This window comes from Salvelinus sp. IW2-2015, unplaced genomic scaffold (genome assembly GCF_002910315.2).
Source record: "Salvelinus sp. IW2-2015 unplaced genomic scaffold, ASM291031v2 Un_scaffold16477, whole genome shotgun sequence".
Classification (NCBI taxonomy): Eukaryota; Metazoa; Chordata; class Actinopteri; order Salmoniformes; family Salmonidae; genus Salvelinus; species Salvelinus sp. IW2-2015.
Window position 1 is genome coordinate 348,031 of NW_019957605.1, and position 20,555 is coordinate 368,585.

Sequence of the window (20,555 nt, forward strand, 5' to 3'; positions counted from 1 at the left end):
GGTTTTAGGTCAGGGCTCTGTGCAGGCCAGTCAAGTTCTCCCACACCGATCTTGACAAACCATTTCTGTATGGACCTCGCTTTGTGCACAGGGGCATTGTCATGTTGAAACAGGAGAGGGCCTTTCTCAATCCTCTTTGATAACATCACACACACTGTCAGGCATTTCACACACAGTATCTAGATACTGACTGTTACTTCTTGGTGGCCTATAGCAATACACTAAAATAATAGACTTTACATGAGGCGGGTGAACCTGCAACCACAACACTTCAATAACACTTGACATGAGATCTTCGTAAGTATTCAGACACTTTACTCAGTACTTTGTCGAAGCACCTTTGGTAGTCATTACAGCACTGAGTCTTCTTGGGTATGACGCTACAAGCTTGGCACACCTGTATTTGGGGAGTTTCTTTCATTCTTCTCTGCAGATCCTCTCCAGATTGGATGAGGAGCATTGCGGCACAGCTATTTTCAGGGTTTTCCAGAGATGTTTGATCCGGTTCAAGTCTGAGCTCTGGCTGGGCCACTCAAGGACATTCAGAGACTTGTCCCGAAAGCAACTCCTGCGTTGTCTTGGCTGTGTGCTTAGGGTCCTTGTACTGTTGGAACGGTGAACCTTCGCCCCAGTCTGAGGTCCTGAGTGCGGAGTTTCTTCCAGACYTGACGCTTGGCATGAAGGTCAAAGAGTTCAATCTTGGTTTCATCAGACCAGAGAATCTTGTTTTTCATGGTCTAAGAGTCTTTAGGTGCGTTTTCACAAACTCCAAGCGGGCTGTCATGTGCCTTTTCCAGAGGACTGGTTACCATCTGGCCACTCTACCAGAAAGGCCTGATTGGTGGTGTCGCAGAGATGGTTGTCCATCTGGAAGGTTCTCCCATCTCCACAGATGAACTCTAGAGCTCTGTCAGAGTGACCATCAGGTTCTTGGTCACCTCCCTGACCAAAACCTTTCTCCCCCGATTGCTCAATTTGGCTGGGCAGCCAGCTCTAGGAAGAGTCTTGGTGGTTCCAAACTTCTTCCATTTAAAAGAGATGGGGACCTTCAATGCGGAAGAAATGTTTTGGTACCCTTCCCCAGATCTGTGCCTCGACTCAATCCTGTCTTGGAGCTCTACGGACAATTCCTTTGACATCATGGCTTGATTTTTGCTCTGACATGCACTGTCAACTGTGGAACCTTTATATACACAGGTGTGTTCCTTTCCAAATCATGTCCAATCAATTGAATTTACCACAGGGGACTCCAATCAAGTTGTGGAAACATCTCAAGGATGATCAATAGACACAGAATGCACCTCAGCTCAATTTGGAATTTCATGGGTCTGAATACTTATGTAAATAAAGTATTTAAGTTCACATTTTTTGCKAAAAAAACAACCTGTTTTCACTTTTTCATTATGGGGTATTTTGTGTAGATTGATGAGGATTTTTTAAAATTTAATATACATTTTAGAATAAGGCTGTAACGTAACAAAATGTGGGAAAAGTGAAGGGGTCTGAATACTGTTCATGTACTGTGGCTCACATTCTACTCACTCACTCACACCGACCTCCCCGTAGGCATTTCTGTCTCTTCTGTAGTTGTTATATCCTTGTATTGCTACTGCTGTATCACCAAAGGAATTATCTAAGTTTCTCTGAAATGGCTAATATATGAATTAGAGGTCGACGGATTAATCGGTCTATGAAATACAAATGCTATAGAGAGAAATAGTTCTATAATTCCTATAATAACTACAACCTAAAACTTCTTACCTGGGAATATTGAAGACTCATGTTAAAAGGAACCACCATCTTTCATATGTTCTCATGTTCTGAGCAAGGAACTTAAACGTTAGCTTTCTTACATGGCACATATTGCACTTGTACTTTCTTCTCCAACACTGTGTTTTTTCATTATTTAAACCAAATTGAACATGTTTCATTATTTATTTTCAGACTAAATTGATTTTATTTATGTATTATATTAAGTTAAAATACAAGTGTTCATTGTTCATTCAGTATTGTTGTAATTGTCATTATTACAAATATATATATATATATTATATATATATTTTTTATATATTATTTTTATATATTTATTTTTTTATATATATTTTTATAAAAATCGTCCGATTTTAATTGGTATCGGCTTTTTTTGGTCCTCCAATAATCGGTATCGGCGTTGAAAAATCATAATCGGTCGACCACTAATATGAATCCTATCTGATGTTAGCAAGTTATTGATTTCACGAACCGTACTTTTAAGGCTACTTGTATAAATGTTTTGCCCTTTCCCGTGTCTCTTATCAGAGATGGACTTAATATGGAGAAAAAGCATATATACATTATTCAGCACTCCATGAATCAGTTGTTAGTGTGTGTGCCCTGTGACTCTATGAAACCTCAGGCTTGGCTCTCTCATTCCTTCCAGAGTAATCCTTTTTGTTGTGAATGGGTCAGGCTGCAGTGCTTAGTGTTACTGAGAATCAGGGCCATCGATTATTTTGGCAGACAGCAAGCTGACCTGCTTTCTTCCCTCTATGGTGACATCTCTCCATCTGTCTGTGCTGGGTCAAGATGAGCTGGGGAAAATTCAAGGTCTTGCTGTAATTATCGAGAGAGGAGGAAATGTGGCCCACAGCTCCCCATCTCCGATCACCCCTCGCCACTTTCGATGACTCATTTCTTCATAGACGGGCACCATGGGAGATGCAGTTTATCTRTATCGACGGGGCTGTTGTGTCCATTCATGCACTATGCTACTTAGCGAGCGGAAACGCTGCTTCTTTGCTTTATTATTCAGGGATGTTTTTATTTAAGTTTGGGTTGATTTTAAATGACTGCATTTTACATTGTGAACGACGGTCTTAGAAGCAAAGATCATGTTAAAGATATGGGACTCGTACTCCATGAAATAAATACATTTGTCATGTTGTGCTAAAACAGAAACCATTGAAACATTCCATGGAAGGTTCAGGCCATAATGCCTATTAATGACTCCAAACCCCCCCCAAAAATCTAAACCTCATTATTTCAGATGTATCTCTTCCCATGGTCTAAATGCACCTGTCCTGTATCCTGTCTCCAGTGCTGTTGTCCCAGACAGCGGCGGACTATTCTCTCTGAACCCAGCTGCTGCCCTCCTCAAGAAATTATTCTCTCTCCCTCCCTCTTCCTGGCTCTCACCTGTTTTCTCTCTTCCTCTAACACATTGACTCTAAAAATACTCCTCTTCCCATACTCCTCCTCTCCCCGACAGGTGGAATCAGGGTTCTTCCATGAGAGTGATGCTAAGATCGTGGGGAAGTCGATCCGGGACCGCGTAGCACTGATTAAATGGAGGCGGGAGAGGACCGTGTCGGCCCGACTCCCAGTGAACCAGGGAGAGGCAGGACTCAGGGCCCAGGCCACCCTAGCCCAGGGGACCTCTGCTGGGGCTACACGGGCAGGACAGCCCTCTTTGATTGAGGCCAACGAGCCAGAGGCAGACCAGCACGCCAGGCTATGTAACCCTCCGGCCAGCGCAACCTCTGTCACATGTGAGACACCACTGACACAAACATCATGTGGAAAGACACGCAACGTGCAAAACCCCACAAGACCCCACAACACATCTCCTTCCTGTCACACATTCACATACATTCGGTATYTGTCATGCGGTTGAATTGATCTTTGACAGTAGTGTTTATATTATGGGGGTTTGTACTTGTTTATTTGTGTCTAATGTGTAACCGCTCTTTGTCACTTTGTTCTCGTTGCCTGTGTGGTTAAAGACTAACCTCCATCTCTGTTTGTCTATGTAGCAGACAGCACCTTTGACAGCGGCCTGGGCTCCACTGTGTTTTCTGACTCCCACAGCAGCCAGCACAATGTCCTCTACCAGTCCCAAGTGGAGTCCGTCACCATGTCAACGCAGCAGGTCTGTACCACACACATACAGATGTACACTTCATGTACACTCAAGGGTCATTAACATGCATGCACTGCACACGCATATCGGACACATGCACATACATCCTCATTTACATAGAGATACGCATTACATGCACATGTATGTTACATATGCTCACAAACATGGTTATTTGCTTTTATCCATAAATATGTTTCAATTTACACATCTGCTAACATTGGCACATGTATGTTTATGCGCAACGTGTACTGATTTAATGCACACACACACACACACACCTGTATCTCATTTACTCTGAATTCTCCAGTTCATCTCTATCCCACTTCATTATCATGTTTTTGTTGTGCATATGTGTTTTGGTTGTGTGCCTTTTGAGTAAGGTGTGTTTTGCCTGTGGGTCCCTGTATGGACTCAGCGTCAGTGTTTGGCTTCAGCACGTCCCCGGTCCTGTGAACGGGGCGAGGGGTGGAAAGCAGCCCTGGGGCCGGAGTTCCGAGTGGGTGCAGGGACACGGAGAGGGAGTGCCTCGGTCATTGACACTCTGAGGGGCAACAACGACATCCCTCTTCATATGCTCCTGCAACCTATTACCTCTGGGTCCTGCAGCCAACAGAGAGCTTCCAGTCCCGCCCCCACATCACCAGACGACCAGTCAGAGAGCAGCCCCTCTGAGTCCCGCTCTGAGGACGGCTTCCCTTCCCCGAGTGCATTTCCTACCCCCATCCTCCTGGCCCCCCCATCCCCCACGTACTCTGAGGCCCGACGTCATAGTGACTCTTCTATAGAATCTCCGACGTTGGAAGCCACCAATGGAAGCAGGTTGAAGTCAGTGGAGGCAGCAGTGGGGCGGAGGCACTCGGACCTTAGCACGCTGCAGAGCCTAAACTCTGCCCTTCAACACCACCATCATCACCAAGGCGCGCCCAGAAACCACCTGTGCCAGGCCTGCCTCTCTCTGCTGCTGCTGAAGTCACGAGAGGGGGGGCACAAGAAGCACACTGCTTTTCCCTTTCCACCACACCCTTGTGCTTGCCCCCACCGGCACCACCACTTCTCCAGTGGGATGACAACAACTGCAGGGTCAGGAGGGATGAAAGGTCCAAGTCATACAGGAAGTGACTTCTCTGACCTCTCCTTACTACAAAAGAACCTGATGAACATCATCAGCCGTAAAACCACCCCATCCAACCAGGGCCAAGCCTCCCTCCTCCACCTGCCTGCAGCCCAGCAGCCTGTACGGAGCTATGGGGATGGTAGTCTGAAGTTAACCCAGAGAGGCAGCTTCAGTGGTGACCACACAGCACCCCCCCTAGCCAGGCCCACACAGGACCACAAGGCCAGCTACTGTGCTGGGGAGCACCAAGCCACCGGGCCTCCGGGAGTGGTAGGTCACACAGGGTGACTAGGGCTGCATCTCAATGGTCTGAAGTGTCTTTCTATCCATGTCTCCTTTCCTTCATCTGCACTGAACTGACAACAAAGGATAGGTGAACTTACTGTTGATACCAACAATGATTGTGCGTTCACCTGTCCAGTTCCTTGATGCCAGTGCAGATTTGGTAAAGCAGATGAGAGGGGTCTGCTTTAGACTACTGAGAGGCTCCCAGACCCCTACCCTCAGCTCAAACTCTCACCTGTAGAGCTGACTCCTCCCAGCTTATAGAAGGCGCTACTTTGCATAAGACGGAGCTGATGATTGCTCTAGACCTCACTCTCTCCTTGGGCCAGTAGAGGGCGCTCTGCTTTAATGCAGCCATGGGACTGGACCCTGCTCTCTCTTTTCCGCTCAGCTTCAAACTACCGTAGAAGTCCATGGTCCCTCRACTGATTCTGTTTGTGCGATTTGGGACAAGCTGGTTCTCTGGAGGGCCATAGATGCTGCTGTCTACACTAACTCTCTAACCCTTTGCCAACTTCAGCTAGCCTGTTTTAATATCAGCGTCTTCTGTTTCTACTTCACTCACCAAATGCCAGTACGCAAAACCCGCCTTTTTACACCCACTCATATCTCCCTGCCKATGGAACGTCCTCAGTGAATGGACAGTTGGCTGCCGCAAACAAAGGGAATGAAAGATGGCTGTGTGTCCCCTCTTCCCCATCCTCTGCCTCCTTATTTTAGTGCACACCTGCTGCCTCTTCTGTTAACCCTGCTCATTGTTTGGGTGTTTTTACAACTTTATTTTAATCCTTCATCCACGCATTATCATTGACATCCTTTGTTTTTCTCAACTGAACATTTTGGCTCATGTTTTTCTCTTGTACAGGATGTCTAGCTATTATTGTTCTAGTTTGTAGATTTAGATTGTGTTCATTCAGAATATTTTTACATCACTGTCAAATACAGAAACTTTTAACGGGGGCCTAAAAGTGCCGCCCAGAGAAGTGACCGTCTCTGTCTGTCCTCTAACATGTCTCCATCTCTCCTCTCAGCCCAGTGCTGTGCATGCATTGCTCCAGAACCAGTCATCTCTCCAGGGCCAGCCTGCCTCTGCCCCATCCCTGTACACGCCCCTGCAGTACCTCCAGCCTGGCCACAGCTATCCCGCCAGTCCCCTGGCAGCCCAACAGACACCTACCGCAGCCGGCTACTCAGCTGCAGCTCTACAACACAGCCCAGCCTCAGCAACTTACTCAGCATCAAACATTCCTCTGCAACATAACCATACTGYACATAGCTACCCAGCTCCAGCTCTGCAAAAGATAGCAACAGCAGCAAGTCATTCAACTGCAAATGTACCACTTCAACAGCCTGCAGCAAGCTTTTCAGCAGCTACCCTGCCCCTGCAACAGCCACACACTGCAGCAACTATGCCAATCCAACAGACACCAACTCCACAGAGCTACGTTGCCCCAACTCAGCAACAAATTACTCAAACTGCTGCAAGCTACCCAGGTCCAATTCTGCAACAGACCCCAACAGCAGCAAGCTTCTCAGCAGCAGTAGCCATGCCTGTCCAACATACTGTATTGGCAGCTAGCATAGGAACTGCAACAATACCCTCACAACCAGCTGCACAGAGTTACCCAGCTCCAGTGGAGCGTCTGCGACATCCCGCTCCCCCACAGAGCTATGCATCTGTAGCCCCAACTGTGGTCCACACCGTACATATACCCAGTCTCCCTACTCAGGCTCCCAATGTCGCAACACAGCCTCCAGCTGCTGCTGCGCTTCCCCCAGTCCAGCCTTGCCCAGCGCCACACAGCCTCCCAGCCACAGCCATGCCTCTCAGTCTGCAGCCAGGCCAGTCTAGTCCCATGCATCACAGCCAACAGACTGTGCCGGTCCCCATTCAACAGCAACATAGCCAGCCAATGCACCAGCCCTCAGCACAACACAGCCAACAGCCTGTGCAGGCCTCCATTCAGCAGCACAACCAGCAAACTGTGCAGGTCCCACTACCCAAAAACAGCCAGACAATGGCCCAGCCCACTGTCCAACAGGCTCCAGTCGTCCAGAGCTATCAGTCACCTGCCCATGCTGTGCAGCAAGGTTCAACCCTCCAGAGTTACCCCAACGCTGCACCCCTAATGGGGCAACCGAACGCTGCTTCACAGAGCTACCCACCCACAGCCCCACACATAAAACAACAGGCTGCACCGGTACAAGGCTACACGCCAACGAAACCCAGTGCGATGGGTCAGGCCTATCCATCTGCTCTGACTCCACAGCAGGCTGCAGCCCCTCAGACCTACCCAGTGGCCCCCATAGTGCAACAACAGACTGGGACTGCCACTCCACAGCACAGCCAGGCCCAGGCAGCTACACTACCACTAGGCCAACAGGTGAGTTTAGATATAGGAGTATAGGAGTCAGCCTGAGGTTGACGCTGTGCACTTCTAACCCTTTAACATCAAGGATCTGTTGATGCTCAGTTGCAGATCTTTATAGATCAAATAATCTATGAAGTACCTTGCGCAAGGTGACCTGAAAAGTAGTGCCGTTCCCGTAGAACCTCGTGGAGAGTAACCACACAGTAGTGCAGTGTTCCCCTTTGAGTCYAGTTACAGTTCTCTGAGTTTCAGTTCTCTGACCCTGTGTCTTCATTCTTCATAGAACCAACCCTATCTCTACAGCGCCATTTTCCTGAACCAGGTAGATCTCCCTTCCTCTCAATACARGCTGTCTAAATGGGCTAAATAGCACTGTCGGAGGGAGAGAAAACGAATACGCGTTCTCTGTCAGATAAACATTTGTTTCTGACAAAGCTGTTGGTTTGTTTTGAGGACCAGCTGCGTAAGTGTATTGTATGTTAGGTGAATCACCAAACTACTAGTAGCCTAATAAACAGGAGTTTCTTCTGAGTGTGGCCAAATGGAGAGATATTAGAAACTATAATGAAAACAATAATGGTTGTTTTATCCGCTGCATCCCTCAGTCCCTCAGGCCTGTTTTGTCTGTGGAGTGTACAGCAGTAACAGTAGCAGATGCTGGCTGACTCCTGGCACAGAGACAGGGACAGGATGGGAAATGTGAGCCTGATTTCTGATTTGGGTCAATAGCAGGAAAAGCAGATGTCCAATTGAGAGATGTAACCGTAGACCTAGCCTCATCCCGCTTAATTTCTCCCCTCTCTCTCCCTCTCTTTCTCTCTCGCTCTATTTGTCTATCTTACACTCCCTCGCTTGTGCTGTCTGTAGAATTTTCCTGCTGCTCAAAGCCTTTCCCAGCTCCACCAATCATCATCTAGTCTGCCTTCCCAGGCATCGCCGCCTCAGCAGCTATTGGCTCAGGCCTCTGTCCCTCAGCAGCTGCAGCCACTGCAGATCTCCACCTCTCTGCCACCAACACACCTTCCCCAGGTAACCCCTCCCCTCTCACTTTTACTGCTACCTGTGATGGATTATTCTTTATTCCCTGTCTCTTTCTTTTTGGTACCACATGTAGCCAACTCTATGTAGGTAGATGTGCTTATTGCATTTGACCGCTTAAAAGTATCAAGGACTTTGGTTCTTAGTTGAGCAGCTATTGGGATATATCTTGCTTTGTCTCTAATGGCATCAAATACACCATAGTACACAGCTTTTTTGTCAAAAGTTGTGCACTGTATTGGAAATATGCCATTTTTTGCAATTTGCCTTTTGCTTGCCTGATCGGTCTGCAGTATGGAGATTCCATACTCCAAACCCTGGCCTCTGATTGCTTTCTTATTCTACCCTTTTCTTATCTTCCTCCCAGTTCTCCTCACCGTATCCCAACATTCAAGTGGTGACCTCTCTGACTGGATGTGACATCTACCCTCACCCCTGCTCTGTTCCCCAGTCCTACCCCTCCTCTCTGCCCCCTCTCTACCTCTCCCCAGGCCAGCCTGCCACTCTGCCCCCCTCTGTCTCGCCCCTTGCCCCCCTGCATATAGGGAACGCTCTGGTGCCACCCACCTCTGTGTCCTTGATACCCTCACCCACAACCCTGCTGGCCATGGCAACACCCACACTGCCACAGCACCTGCAGATGTACCCTGCTGTTTTGCAACAGAGTGTTATGACACACACACACCCTCACACACAGCTCCCCACTCTCACACACCCGGTTCACTCACACCTTGCCTCACTGCCTGGACAACAGAACACAAAACCGCAGAATACACACCACATGCACCCAAACCCTGCTGCTGTACGCCTACCTTTTCAACACGTCACACACCCTACATACTCACACCCTACTGCTGCACCTGAACTTGCTCTGCCCAGCTTTCTGCCCTTAAGACAGGTAAATATAAGAGGAGGACTGGAATGGAACAAAGGTTTTTGTGTACATAGCTATTATTTTTCTGTTTTTATAGACATGATAATATGTAACTGAGTTTATGTATACAATACACTTACACACACACCAATGCCTAGGTTTACCTCCACTGTACTCACATCCTACCATACCCTTGTCTGTACATTATGCCTTGAATCTATTCTACCACGCCCAGAAATCTGCTCCTTTTACTCTCTGTTCCGAACGCACTAGACGACCAGTTCTTATAGCCGTTAGCAGTACCCTTATCTTACTTCTCCTCTGTTCCTCTAGTGATGTAGAGGTTAACCCAGGCCCTGCAGCCCCCAGCACCACTCCCATTCCCCAGGCGCTCTCATTTGTTGACTTCTGTAACCTGTAAAAGCCTTGGTTTCATGCATGTTAACATTAGAAGCCTKCTCCCTAAGTTTGTTTTATTCACTGCTTTAGCACACTCCGCCAACCCAGATGTTCTAGCCGTGTCTGAATCCTGGCTTAGGAAGGCCACCAAAAATCCAGAAATTTCCATCCCTAACTATAACATTTTCCAACAAGATAGAACTGCCAAAGGGGGTGGAGTTGCAATCTTCTGCAGAGATAGTTTACAGAGTTCTGTCATACTATCCAGGTCTGTGCCCAAACAATTCGAGCTTCTACTTTTAAAAATCCACCTTTCCAGAAACAAGTCTCTCACCGTTGCCGCTTGTTATAGACCCCCTTCAGCCCCCAGCTATGCCCTGGACACCATATGTGAATTGATTGCCCCCCCCGGCCGTCCTACAATCTAAGCTAGATGCTCTCAATCTCACACAAATTATCAAGGACTCTACCAGGTACAACCCTAAATCCGTAACCATGGGCACCCTCTTATATATCATCCTGACCAACTTGCCTTCTAAATACACCTCTACTGTTTTCAACCAGGATCTCAGCGATCACTGCCTCATTGTCTGCGTGTGTAATGGGTCCGCAGTCAAACGATCACCCCGCAATCACTGTCAAACGCTCCCTAAAACACTTCAGCGAGCAGGCCTTTCTAATCGACCTTGGCCCGGGTATCCTGGGAGGATATTGACCTCATCCCGTCAGTAGASGAAGCCTGGTTGCTCTGTAAATGCTTTCCTCACCATCTTAAATAAGCATGCCCCATTCAAAAAATGTAGAACTAAGAATAGATATAGCCCTTGGTTCACCCCAGACTTGAATGTCCTTGACCTGCACAAAAACATCCTGTGGCGTTCTGCATTAGCATCGAATAGCCCCCGCGATATGCAACTTTCAGGGAAGTCAGGAACCAATATACTCAGTCAGTTAGGAAAGCTAAGGCTAGCTTTTTCAAACAGAAATTTGCATCCAGTAGCACTAATTCCAAAAGGTTTTGGGACACTAAAGTCTATGGAGAATAAGAGCACCTCCTAGCTGCCCTCTGCACTGAGGACAGGAAACACTTTCACCACCGATAAATCAACGATAATCGATCATTTCAATAAGCATTTTTCTACCCCTACCCCAGCCAACATCTCAGCGCCCCCTGCAGCAACTTTACCAAGCCCCCCCCCCTGCTTCTCCTTCACCCAAATCCAGACAGCTCATGTTCTGAAAGAGCTGCAAATTCTGGATCCCTACAAATCAGCTGGGCTAGACAAACTGGACCATCTCTTTCTAAAATGATCCGCCGAAATTGTTGCAACCCCTATTACTAGCCTATTCAACCTCCCTTTCGTATCGTCTGAGATCCTCCAAGATTGGAAAGCTGCCACGGTCATCTCCCTCTTCAAAGACACTCTAGACCCAAACTGTTATAGATTTTTATGCATCCTGCCCTGCCTTTCTAAAATCTTCGAAAGCCAAGTTAACAGATCACCGACCATTTCGAATCCCACCGTACCTTCTCCACTATGCAATCTTGTTTCCGAGCTGGTCATGGGTGCACCTCAGCCATGCTCAAGGTCCTAAAAGATATCATAACCGCCATCGATAAAAGACAGTACTGTGCAGCCGTCTTCATCGACCTGGCCAAGGCTTTCAACTCTGTCAATCACTGCATTCTTAACGGCAGACTCAATAGCCTTGGCTTCTCAAATGACTTCCTCGCCTGGTTCACCAACTACTTCTCTGATAGAGTTCAGTTTGTCAAATCGGAGGGCCTGTTGTCCGGACCTCTGGCAGTCTCTATGGGTGTGCCACAGGGTTCAATTCTCGGGCCGACTCTTTTCTCTGTATATATCAATGATGACGCTCTTGCTGAGGGTGAGTCTCTGATCCACTTCTACGCAGACGACACTATTCTGTATACATCTGGCCCTTCTTTGGACACTGTGCTAACAAACTTCCAAACGAGCTTCAATGCCATACAACACTCCTTCCGTGGCCTCCAACTGCTTTTAAATGCTAGTAAAACTAAATGCATGCTCTTCAACCAATTGCTGCCCGCGATGTCATTTACAAAATAGCCTCCAACACTCTACTCAGCAAACTGGATGTAGTCTATCACAGTGCCATCCATTTTGTCACCAAAGCCCCATATACTACCCACCACTGCGACCTGTATGCTCTCGTTGGCTGGCCCTCACTACATATTCGTTGCCAAAACCACTGGCTCCAGGTCATCTATAAGTCTATGCTAGGTAAAGCCCCGCCTTATCTTAGCTCACTGGTCACCATAGCAACACCCACCCGTAGCACGCACTCCAGCAGGTATATTTCACTGGTCATCCCCAAAGCCAACACTTCCTTTGGCCGCCTTTCCTTCCAGTTCTCTGCTGCCAATGACTGGAACGAGTTGCAAAAATCACTGAAGCTGGAGTCTTATATCTCCCTCTAACTTTAAGCATCAGCTGTCAGAGCGGCTTACTGATCACTGTACCTGTACACAGCCAATCTGTAAATAGCACACCCAACTACCTCCTCCTCATATTGTTACTTTTCCTCTTGCTCTTTTTCACCCCAGTATCTCTACTTGCACATCATCATCTCCACATCTATCACTCCAGTGTTAATGCTAAATTGTAATTATTTTGCCTCTATGGCCTATTTATTGCCTTACCTCCCTACTCTTCTACATTTACTTCCCTTTGTAAGTAAAACAGCCCCACAACATCACAGATCCACCACCATACTTCAGTGGATCACCATGTCTCTTTTTATGKCAATCCCACCTTTGGTGTTTGTTGCCAAAAAGCTCTATTTTAGTCTCATCAGACCATAGAACCTGGTTCCAATCTAAGTTCCAATGACATAGATTTTTCTATTGTGTTATTGACTGTACGTTTGTTTATGTGTAACTCTGTGTTGTTTTTGTCGCACTGCTTTGCTTTATCTTGGCCAGGTCACAGTTGTAAATGAGAACGTGTTCTCAACTGGCCTACCTGGTTAAATAAAGAATAAAAATACAAATAAATAAATGTTGAGTCCTCCACCAATATATGTCCCTCCCTACATCAGCAGGTCCAGCAGCAGGCCAAGGCCCAGCTTCCAGATGCCGTCCCCTTTGCACAGGCTAATCAGCCTTCCCAGCCTGCAGTTTTCTCCCCTCCAATACAGACTGTGCCGGACCCTGGCACAGGTACTGCCGCAACCCAGCTTGACCTCATCCAGAACCCCAGCCAAACCCAGTCCCAGCATCAGGCCCAAGGCCAGAGCCAACCACAGGCTCCAGCTCCACTACCCCCTGACTCCCAGACAGCAGCCCCTTGGCCTGCCAGCACCAGCCTGACTCAGCAGAACCAGGCCAGTGCCAGCAGCTGCTCAGGGACCACACTCACCTCGGGACAGGCTCAAACAGAGTCCAATCTGGAGGTATGGAGGACTGACCTGACCAATACGTCCCCTCCCTAAGCCCTTGAATCTCAGTCCCTCAATTCTCCCCTTTCTCAGCCCCTCTCTGACCCTCCCTCTACTTTTTCCTAAAACAGCATCACCAATATCTCTGCACCCCAAGTATCCTCCCCAACTTTCCCTGCACACTCATCTCCGTTTATGACTTTGCTAATAATGACACAATCCATGTTTACGCCCCAACCCTTCTTTCAAAGCATGAACATACTCACTTTGTTTTGTTTTGTCTGCAGGATCCTGGTGCAGAGAAGCAGGCTTCAGGGGCCAGCTACTCCTACGACAGGTATGAGCTGACTCAACTCTTCAACTATTCTGATGGCTATCTGGTGCAGAGATTTGGTGGTGTGTTAGGAGAGACCATGGAGAGTTCAGTGATGCCTATCATTCTCGTCTCTCAGGATGAGGGTAATATAACAACCTCAGACATAAAGGCATAGTTGGGCAACACGGAACCTTGGTAAAAACCCCGGCCAAACCGTAGGCACGAATGGTGAACTGACAGTGCATACAGCTCACTCACTCGCTTTGCGGATATAAGGGCAACCAGTAAAGCAGTCTTAAAGGAGAGATATTTAATCTCCTCGTTTTCCAGCAGCTCAAAAGGCTGCTGTGAAATAGCCTCAAGCACAATAGACAAATCCCATGACGGGACTAAAGGCTTTGGAACTGGATATAAGCGACATAATGGGGTGTATTGTTGAAGCCTATATGACCGGCCGAGATAGCGGCAAGATAGGCCTTAAGTAAAGAAGTAGTTTTGGGGGGTATCTGTACTTTACTCTTTATATTTTTGACTACTTTTACTTCACTACATTCCTAAAGAAAATAATGTACTTTTTATTCCATACATTTTCCTTGACACCCAAAAGTACTTGAATGCTTAGCAGGACAGGAAAATGGACCAATTCATGCACTTATCAAGGGAACACGTGGTCATCCCTACTGCCTCTGGTCTAGCGGACTCACTAAACACAAATGCATTGTTTGTAAATGATGTCTGAGTGTGCCCCTGGCTACCAATGCATTTTCAAAACAAGAAAATGGTGCTGTCTGCTTTGCTTATAATAAGGAATTTTACATTATTTTTTACTTTTTGATTTTTAAGTATATTTAGAACCAAATACTTCTACACTTTTACTCAAGTAGTATTTTACTGGGTGACTTTCACTTTTACTTGCGCAACTTTCTATTAAGTTATTTATGACAATTGGGTACTTTTTCCACCACTGGGTTCATAATGTAAAGTAATGTGACAGGTGAAATTAAGCACGCAATCTGCTTTATCGCCTAACGTATTGCATAAGTTGACTGCAGCTATTTACTTAAAGTAGCTACAAATATATTTTGTTTTTGAAAAAATTCAAAGAAATAGTTTCAACGGTATTGAAAAACCATACCGGGTATTTGGAAAAAGCTACGGGATATATGATATACCGCCCAAGCCATTTTTCCTCCATCCCAACTGAGGGGCCTTTGTCAATGGCAAACTGTAAATATTGGCCGGGAAGGGGCATGACTTCACTCGTGGGCTCTTGTTACATTAGGTTAGAAGGCTCTTTTTCAAAGCGATTTCAGTTGTCAATGTGCTGCGTTGTGAAAATAAAAAGATATCATTCTTAATTCATGGCATGTTTTTTTTTTATCTAAATGTTGAATAGACATATAGAGAAATTCATTCATGGAAGAAAGGGGAATAGCCTATACTACTCTGGAGTCATAAAAACAATTAAATCAATACATTTTATTTGGCGGGGCACAGATCGGCTCTCAGAACAATTCTATGTGGGTGGGTCGGGTTGCGGAGAAGAATCTACCCTGTTGTCCAGTATCGGGTGGGGCTCGGAATTGATGTGGCAGGCACTGGGCGGGTGCGGCTAAAAAAAAACTGGTGCATGTTCAAATTGATAGCTAGCTACGTTTGATATTCGCTCGTATCTGATATCTTAGCACCATGTTTATCTAGCCAGCTAGCTAGCATAGTAGCTAATATAGCTAGCTAGTTAACACCACAGATACAATGATTAGTTATTGTAATCTTTGCCAACAGGTCACATAGCTATCTGTTTAGCTAGCTTGCTTATTGCATGCATGTCTGGGCACATTGACACAAGCCTTATTATTAGTGAATTAGCAAAACAACTATTTTCAACAGGAGTTCAATTTTGGTCGCTGTGTCAATTAATCCATTTCTCAATACCGCAACTTCCTGTTGGAGAATTTGCTAGCTTGCTGCTGATGATTTTCCCAGATAGACATTCCTCAGCATTGTGCAGTGCTCGTGGCTCAGGCGGTGAGTGGCGGCTGGCACAGCAGCTATGTAGCTGGACTATCGGCAAAACCCATAGAGAAGGGCCGATAGACTAGAAAAAGGCAATATTGGCCCGATATATCGGCTAGGCCGATTTTATAGGTCATTCTCTAGTTTAGGATATACTATAGGCCTACCAATTTGTCTACTTAACCTACCAAATCTGGATACTGTTTCTTCAACCTAATATAAGTGTTAGAAAGATATGTGTTGTAACAAGACCCTTGTATCATGTTAGGATAAACAATTTCCRGTGAGTGTGTGCGGGCCTACATTCATCTTGACCTTGATCAACCACCTTGTTAAGCTTTTATTTTGATATGCACATACTGTCGTCAATATCGGCCAACCCTGATAATTGAGCATCCGAGAAGTGAATACACTGTTCAAGTACCATGTTCATGCATTCAGGACTATCTCAAGCCATTGTATTTATAATGAGTTGGACTGTATAGTATGTCTCGTTTACTTTTTTCTTTTTTCTTTCATGAACCAGTGTGAACTCCGACGCCACCTCAGGGAAGGAGATGAGCGACGGTAACGAGGGGACGCACGGATCAGGGAAGGGCGAGGGGAAGGTCCGGAAACACCACCGCCGCTCCACGCGCACCCGCTCACGCCAGGACAAGATCAACAAGCCCAAACTCAGCATGCTCAATGTGAGTACCGCACCATCCATTTACAGTAGTCTTAGTAGATCAATCGGCACACATCCATGTCTCTGACACCTGTTTCTCCCTGGACAGGTGTGTTATACAGGGGATAAGATGGTGGAGTGTCAGCTGGAGACACACAACCACAAGATGGTTACCTTCAAGTTCGACCTGGACGGAGACGCACCTGAGGAGATAGCCACTTACATGGTATGGTTAGAGTACAGTCGTGGCCAAAAGTTTTGAGAATGACACAAATATTAATTTTCACAAAGTTTGCTGCTTCAGTGTCTTTAGATATTTATGTCAGATGTTACTATGGAATACTGAAGTATAATTACAAGCATTTCATAAGTGTCAAAGGCTTTTATTGACAATTACTTGAAGTTGATGCAGTGTCAATATTTGCAGTTGACCCTTCTTTTTCAAGACCTCTGCAATCCGCCCTGGCATGCTGTCAATTAACTTCTGGGCCACATCCTGACTGATGGCAGCCCATTCTTGCATAATCAATGCTTGGAGTTTGTCAGAATTTGTGAGTTTTCTTTTGTCCACCCGCCTCTTGAGGATTGACCACAAGTTCTCAATGGGATTAAGGTCTGGGGAGTTTCCTGGCCATGGACCCAAAATATCAATGTTTTGTTCCCCGAGCCYTTTAGTTATCACTTTTGCCTTATGGCAAGGTGCTCCATCATGCTGGAAAAGGCATTGTTCGTCACCAAACTGTTCCTGGATGGTTGGGAGAAGTTGGTCTCTTTATTCATTGGCTGAAAAGCAACCCCACACATGAATGGTCTCAGGATGCTTTACTGTTGGCATGACACAGGACTGATGGTAGCGCTCACCTTGTCTTCTCCGGACAAGCTTTTTTCCAGATGCCCCAAACAATCGGAAAGGGGATTCATCAGAGAAAAGGACTTCACCTCAGTCCTCAGCAGTCCAATCCCTGTACCTTTTTCAGAATATCAGTCTGTCCCAGATGTTTTTCCTGGAGAGAAGTGGCTTCTTTGCTGCCCTTCTTGACACCAGGCCATCCTCCAAAAGTCTTCGCCTCACTGTGCGTGTAGATGCACACACACCTGCCTGCTGCCATTCCTGTGCAAGCTCTATACCTGTCTCTTATACACATCTAGATGTGTATAAGAGACAGCCTTGAAGTTCTTGATGATCCGATAAATGGTTGATTTAGGTGCAATCTTACTAGAAGCAATGTCCTTGCCTGTGAAGGCCTTTTTGTGCAAAGCAATGATGACAGCACGTGTTTCTTTGCAGGTAAACATGGTTGACAGAGGAAGAACAATGATTCCAAGCACCACCCTCCTTTTGAAGCTTCCAGTCTGTTATTCGAATGCAATCAGCATGACAGAGTGATCTCCAGCCTTGTCCTCYTCAACACTCACACCTGTGTTAACGAGAGAATCACTGACATGATGTCAGCTGGTCCTTTTGTGGCAGGGCTGAAATTCAGTGGAAATGTTTTTGGGGGATTCAGTTCATTTGCATGGCAAAGAGGGACTTTGCAATTAATTGCAATTCATCTGATCACTCTTCATAACATTCTGGAGTATATGCAAATTGCCATCATACAAACTGAGGCAGCAGACTTAGTGAAAATTAATATTTGTGTCATTCTCAATTTTTGGCCACAACTGTAGACCCTACTCTAGCACAGAAGCAAGCTGCAGTTTCCATGCCACTAATGGGAGGGGTGGGGGAKATTTTTCTTCCCTTCACACACCTCCAAAGACTTGTGAAAACCTCCACAACCAAGGGAACCCCCCCCCCCCCCCCCACACACACACACACAAACTTTAGAAATCTTGAATATCTATCACAATCTAAACACCTACACACACACACACAAACTTTAGAAATCTTGAATATCTATCACAATCTAAACACCTACACAGATGCCCACGTATTAACAAACACCCCAGAAAACCTCTGTTACCCCTTTCCGCCTGCCTCCTAAATTCGGTGTGTGTGCTCTCTATACCTGCTAGCTCTAAGTGAGGGAGATGCTCTTTGATGTTCCAGGGCACTGAAACTCTGTGTAATGCTGTTCTTCACTGCACTGCAGCAAAACCTCTCCCCTCGCTCACTACAAACCCCATCCCTGTTCATTTTGGACCGATATGCTTTTTTGTACGTGGATTACACATTTTGTTGCACATCATTTTTTGTTTCATTCCCCCAAAATCTAAATATTTTTCCAAAACTGGTGCCTCTGGCCYTGCTTTGAATAGGCAGGTTTCAAACACTTTCACATAGGCCTCGCCCAATTTTATTTATTATATATTTTACCCCCTTTTTTCTCCCCAATTTCGATCTTGTCTCATCGCTGCAACTCCCCAACAGGCTCGGGAGGCGAAGGTCGAGTCATGCGTCCTCCGACACATGACCAGCCGAACCGCGCTTCTTAACACCCGCCCGCTTACCCCGGAAGCCAGCGTTCACCTGACAACCGAGGTCAGCCTACAGGCGCCCGGCCCGCCACAAGGAGTCGCTAGAACGCGATGAGCCAAGTAAWGCCCCCCAGACAATCCCATCTCTAACCCGCTGGGCCAATTGTGCGCAGCCCTATGGGACTCCCGATCACGGCCAGTTGTGATACAGCTCGAGAACGAACCAGGGTCTGTAATGACGCTTCTAGCACTGCGATGCAGTGCCTTAGACCGCTGCGTGAAGGCCTAGCCCAATTTTTATCGAAAGACAGTCCAGACGTGACTGTTTATTATACATTTTTCAGGGGATTTGACATTGATGGATGGTTTCTATTTTTGTCTGTTAGGTGGAGAACGACTTCATCCTGCTCCTGGAGAAGGAGATGTTTATAGAGCAGTTAAAGGATATTGTGGACAAGGCTGAGGACATGCTGAGTGAGGACACGGAGGGGGAAAGGATCTCTGACCACGTGGGCAGTCCCCAGCAGAGCCACGGAGCAGTCATACTGGGGGGAGAGGTGAGGAGGGATGGAGGGATTTTGAAGTAACAGAGTTATGGGGGAGAGGTGCAGGTGGCCAGTCTCAGATGCATCGTCCAACACTCAAGATTACTTAGTGAACAGGGCAGCCAACAAACCACTGCCAAGATAGAAACGTTGTTGCTGATGGGACACTTTTGGCTAACCTAATTTGTCAGCCGGGGCCAACACAGTGACATTGCTGAGAGAACCCTTTCAAGCTTCATTGTCTCCAAGTTATACTCTTGAGTGCCAGCCATTTATACCGATTCTCTCCCTTTTTTAGGGTTCAAAGACGGCTACACCTAATTCACCACAACTTGTGTACCAGCAGAACGGTAGGGCTTCGCTACCTCCTGGCGTGAAGGGGAAGGCTTTTGCTCTAGCCCAGCTGTAACATCGATACAGAAAATTAACTAATCATGGTCTTCAAATCAGTTTTAATGATGCATGTAACAGATAAGTTGGAACAAATGGTCTTGCAGGACCCCTAATATACAATCTTATCTCCAACGCACTACAGATACATTACATAGTACATTACAGTCTCTCTGTGACTCTGGTGAACCTCAGACACAGCAAATTTCCTGCCTCAGTAGATTTGTATGCTCTGGGAGGTTATTGTGGTCAGGAGTGATGGAGAGGAGGATTAGAGGATGACTGGGTTATATCTCTTTCTAGCTCTCAATCGCTCTTTCCTTTTACATCTCTGTCCTATCGTTACTCAGTCCTATCTTTGCGTCTCCCCCAATCAATCTCTCCATCTCCCATTCTCTTCCTCTAAACATAATTTGATAGTTGATATGAATTTGTGAGCATCTCTATCTGTGGATCATCTGCATTTGAGTGCATATCTGTCTTTCTCTATAGAGCTATCTTACTGTTGCTACTATATCTGTATCTATGAGTGTGTTTCTTTGTCTGTGTCCTTGGCAGTCCTCCACACTGGGAAGCGCTGGTTCATCATCTGCCCCGTGGCCGAGACGCCCACGCCAGACAGAGAGAGGACTTCATCAGACACCTCTACAACCAAGGGTGCACACACCCATCCATACACACACGTACACACAATCAAACGTGCGTACACACACACGCACGTATGTATGAGTATGATCACACACACACACAGCAGAGTGGGTGAATAAAGCTGTGTATTAGTGTCTGTGTGTGTCTGA

At 46.5% G+C, this 20,555-nt stretch overlaps 1 protein-coding gene across 3 annotated transcripts in view; it reads left to right on the plus strand.

The window, feature by feature from the left end:
- Positions 1–20,555, plus strand: part of LOC112080766 (serine/threonine-protein kinase WNK2-like) — a 95,507-nt gene that overhangs the window by 63,117 nt on the left and 11,835 nt on the right. For all 3 annotated transcript variants that reach the window (XM_024146673.2, XM_024146672.2, XM_070442703.1), the window contains exons 8-20: positions 3,248–3,527; positions 3,792–3,907; positions 4,314–5,282; positions 6,329–7,681; positions 8,537–8,698; positions 9,075–9,605; positions 13,065–13,418; positions 13,691–13,740; positions 16,262–16,424; positions 16,512–16,628; positions 19,210–19,380; positions 19,667–19,718; positions 20,317–20,415. In XM_024146673.2, the coding sequence (XP_024002441.1) occupies positions 3,248–3,527; positions 3,792–3,907; positions 4,314–5,282; positions 6,329–7,681; positions 8,537–8,698; positions 9,075–9,605; positions 13,065–13,418; positions 13,691–13,740; positions 16,262–16,424; positions 16,512–16,628; positions 19,210–19,380; positions 19,667–19,718; positions 20,317–20,415 (4,417 nt within the window). The remainder of the gene's footprint in view (positions 1–3,247; positions 3,528–3,791; positions 3,908–4,313; positions 5,283–6,328; positions 7,682–8,536; positions 8,699–9,074; positions 9,606–13,064; positions 13,419–13,690; positions 13,741–16,261; positions 16,425–16,511; positions 16,629–19,209; positions 19,381–19,666; positions 19,719–20,316; positions 20,416–20,555) is intronic.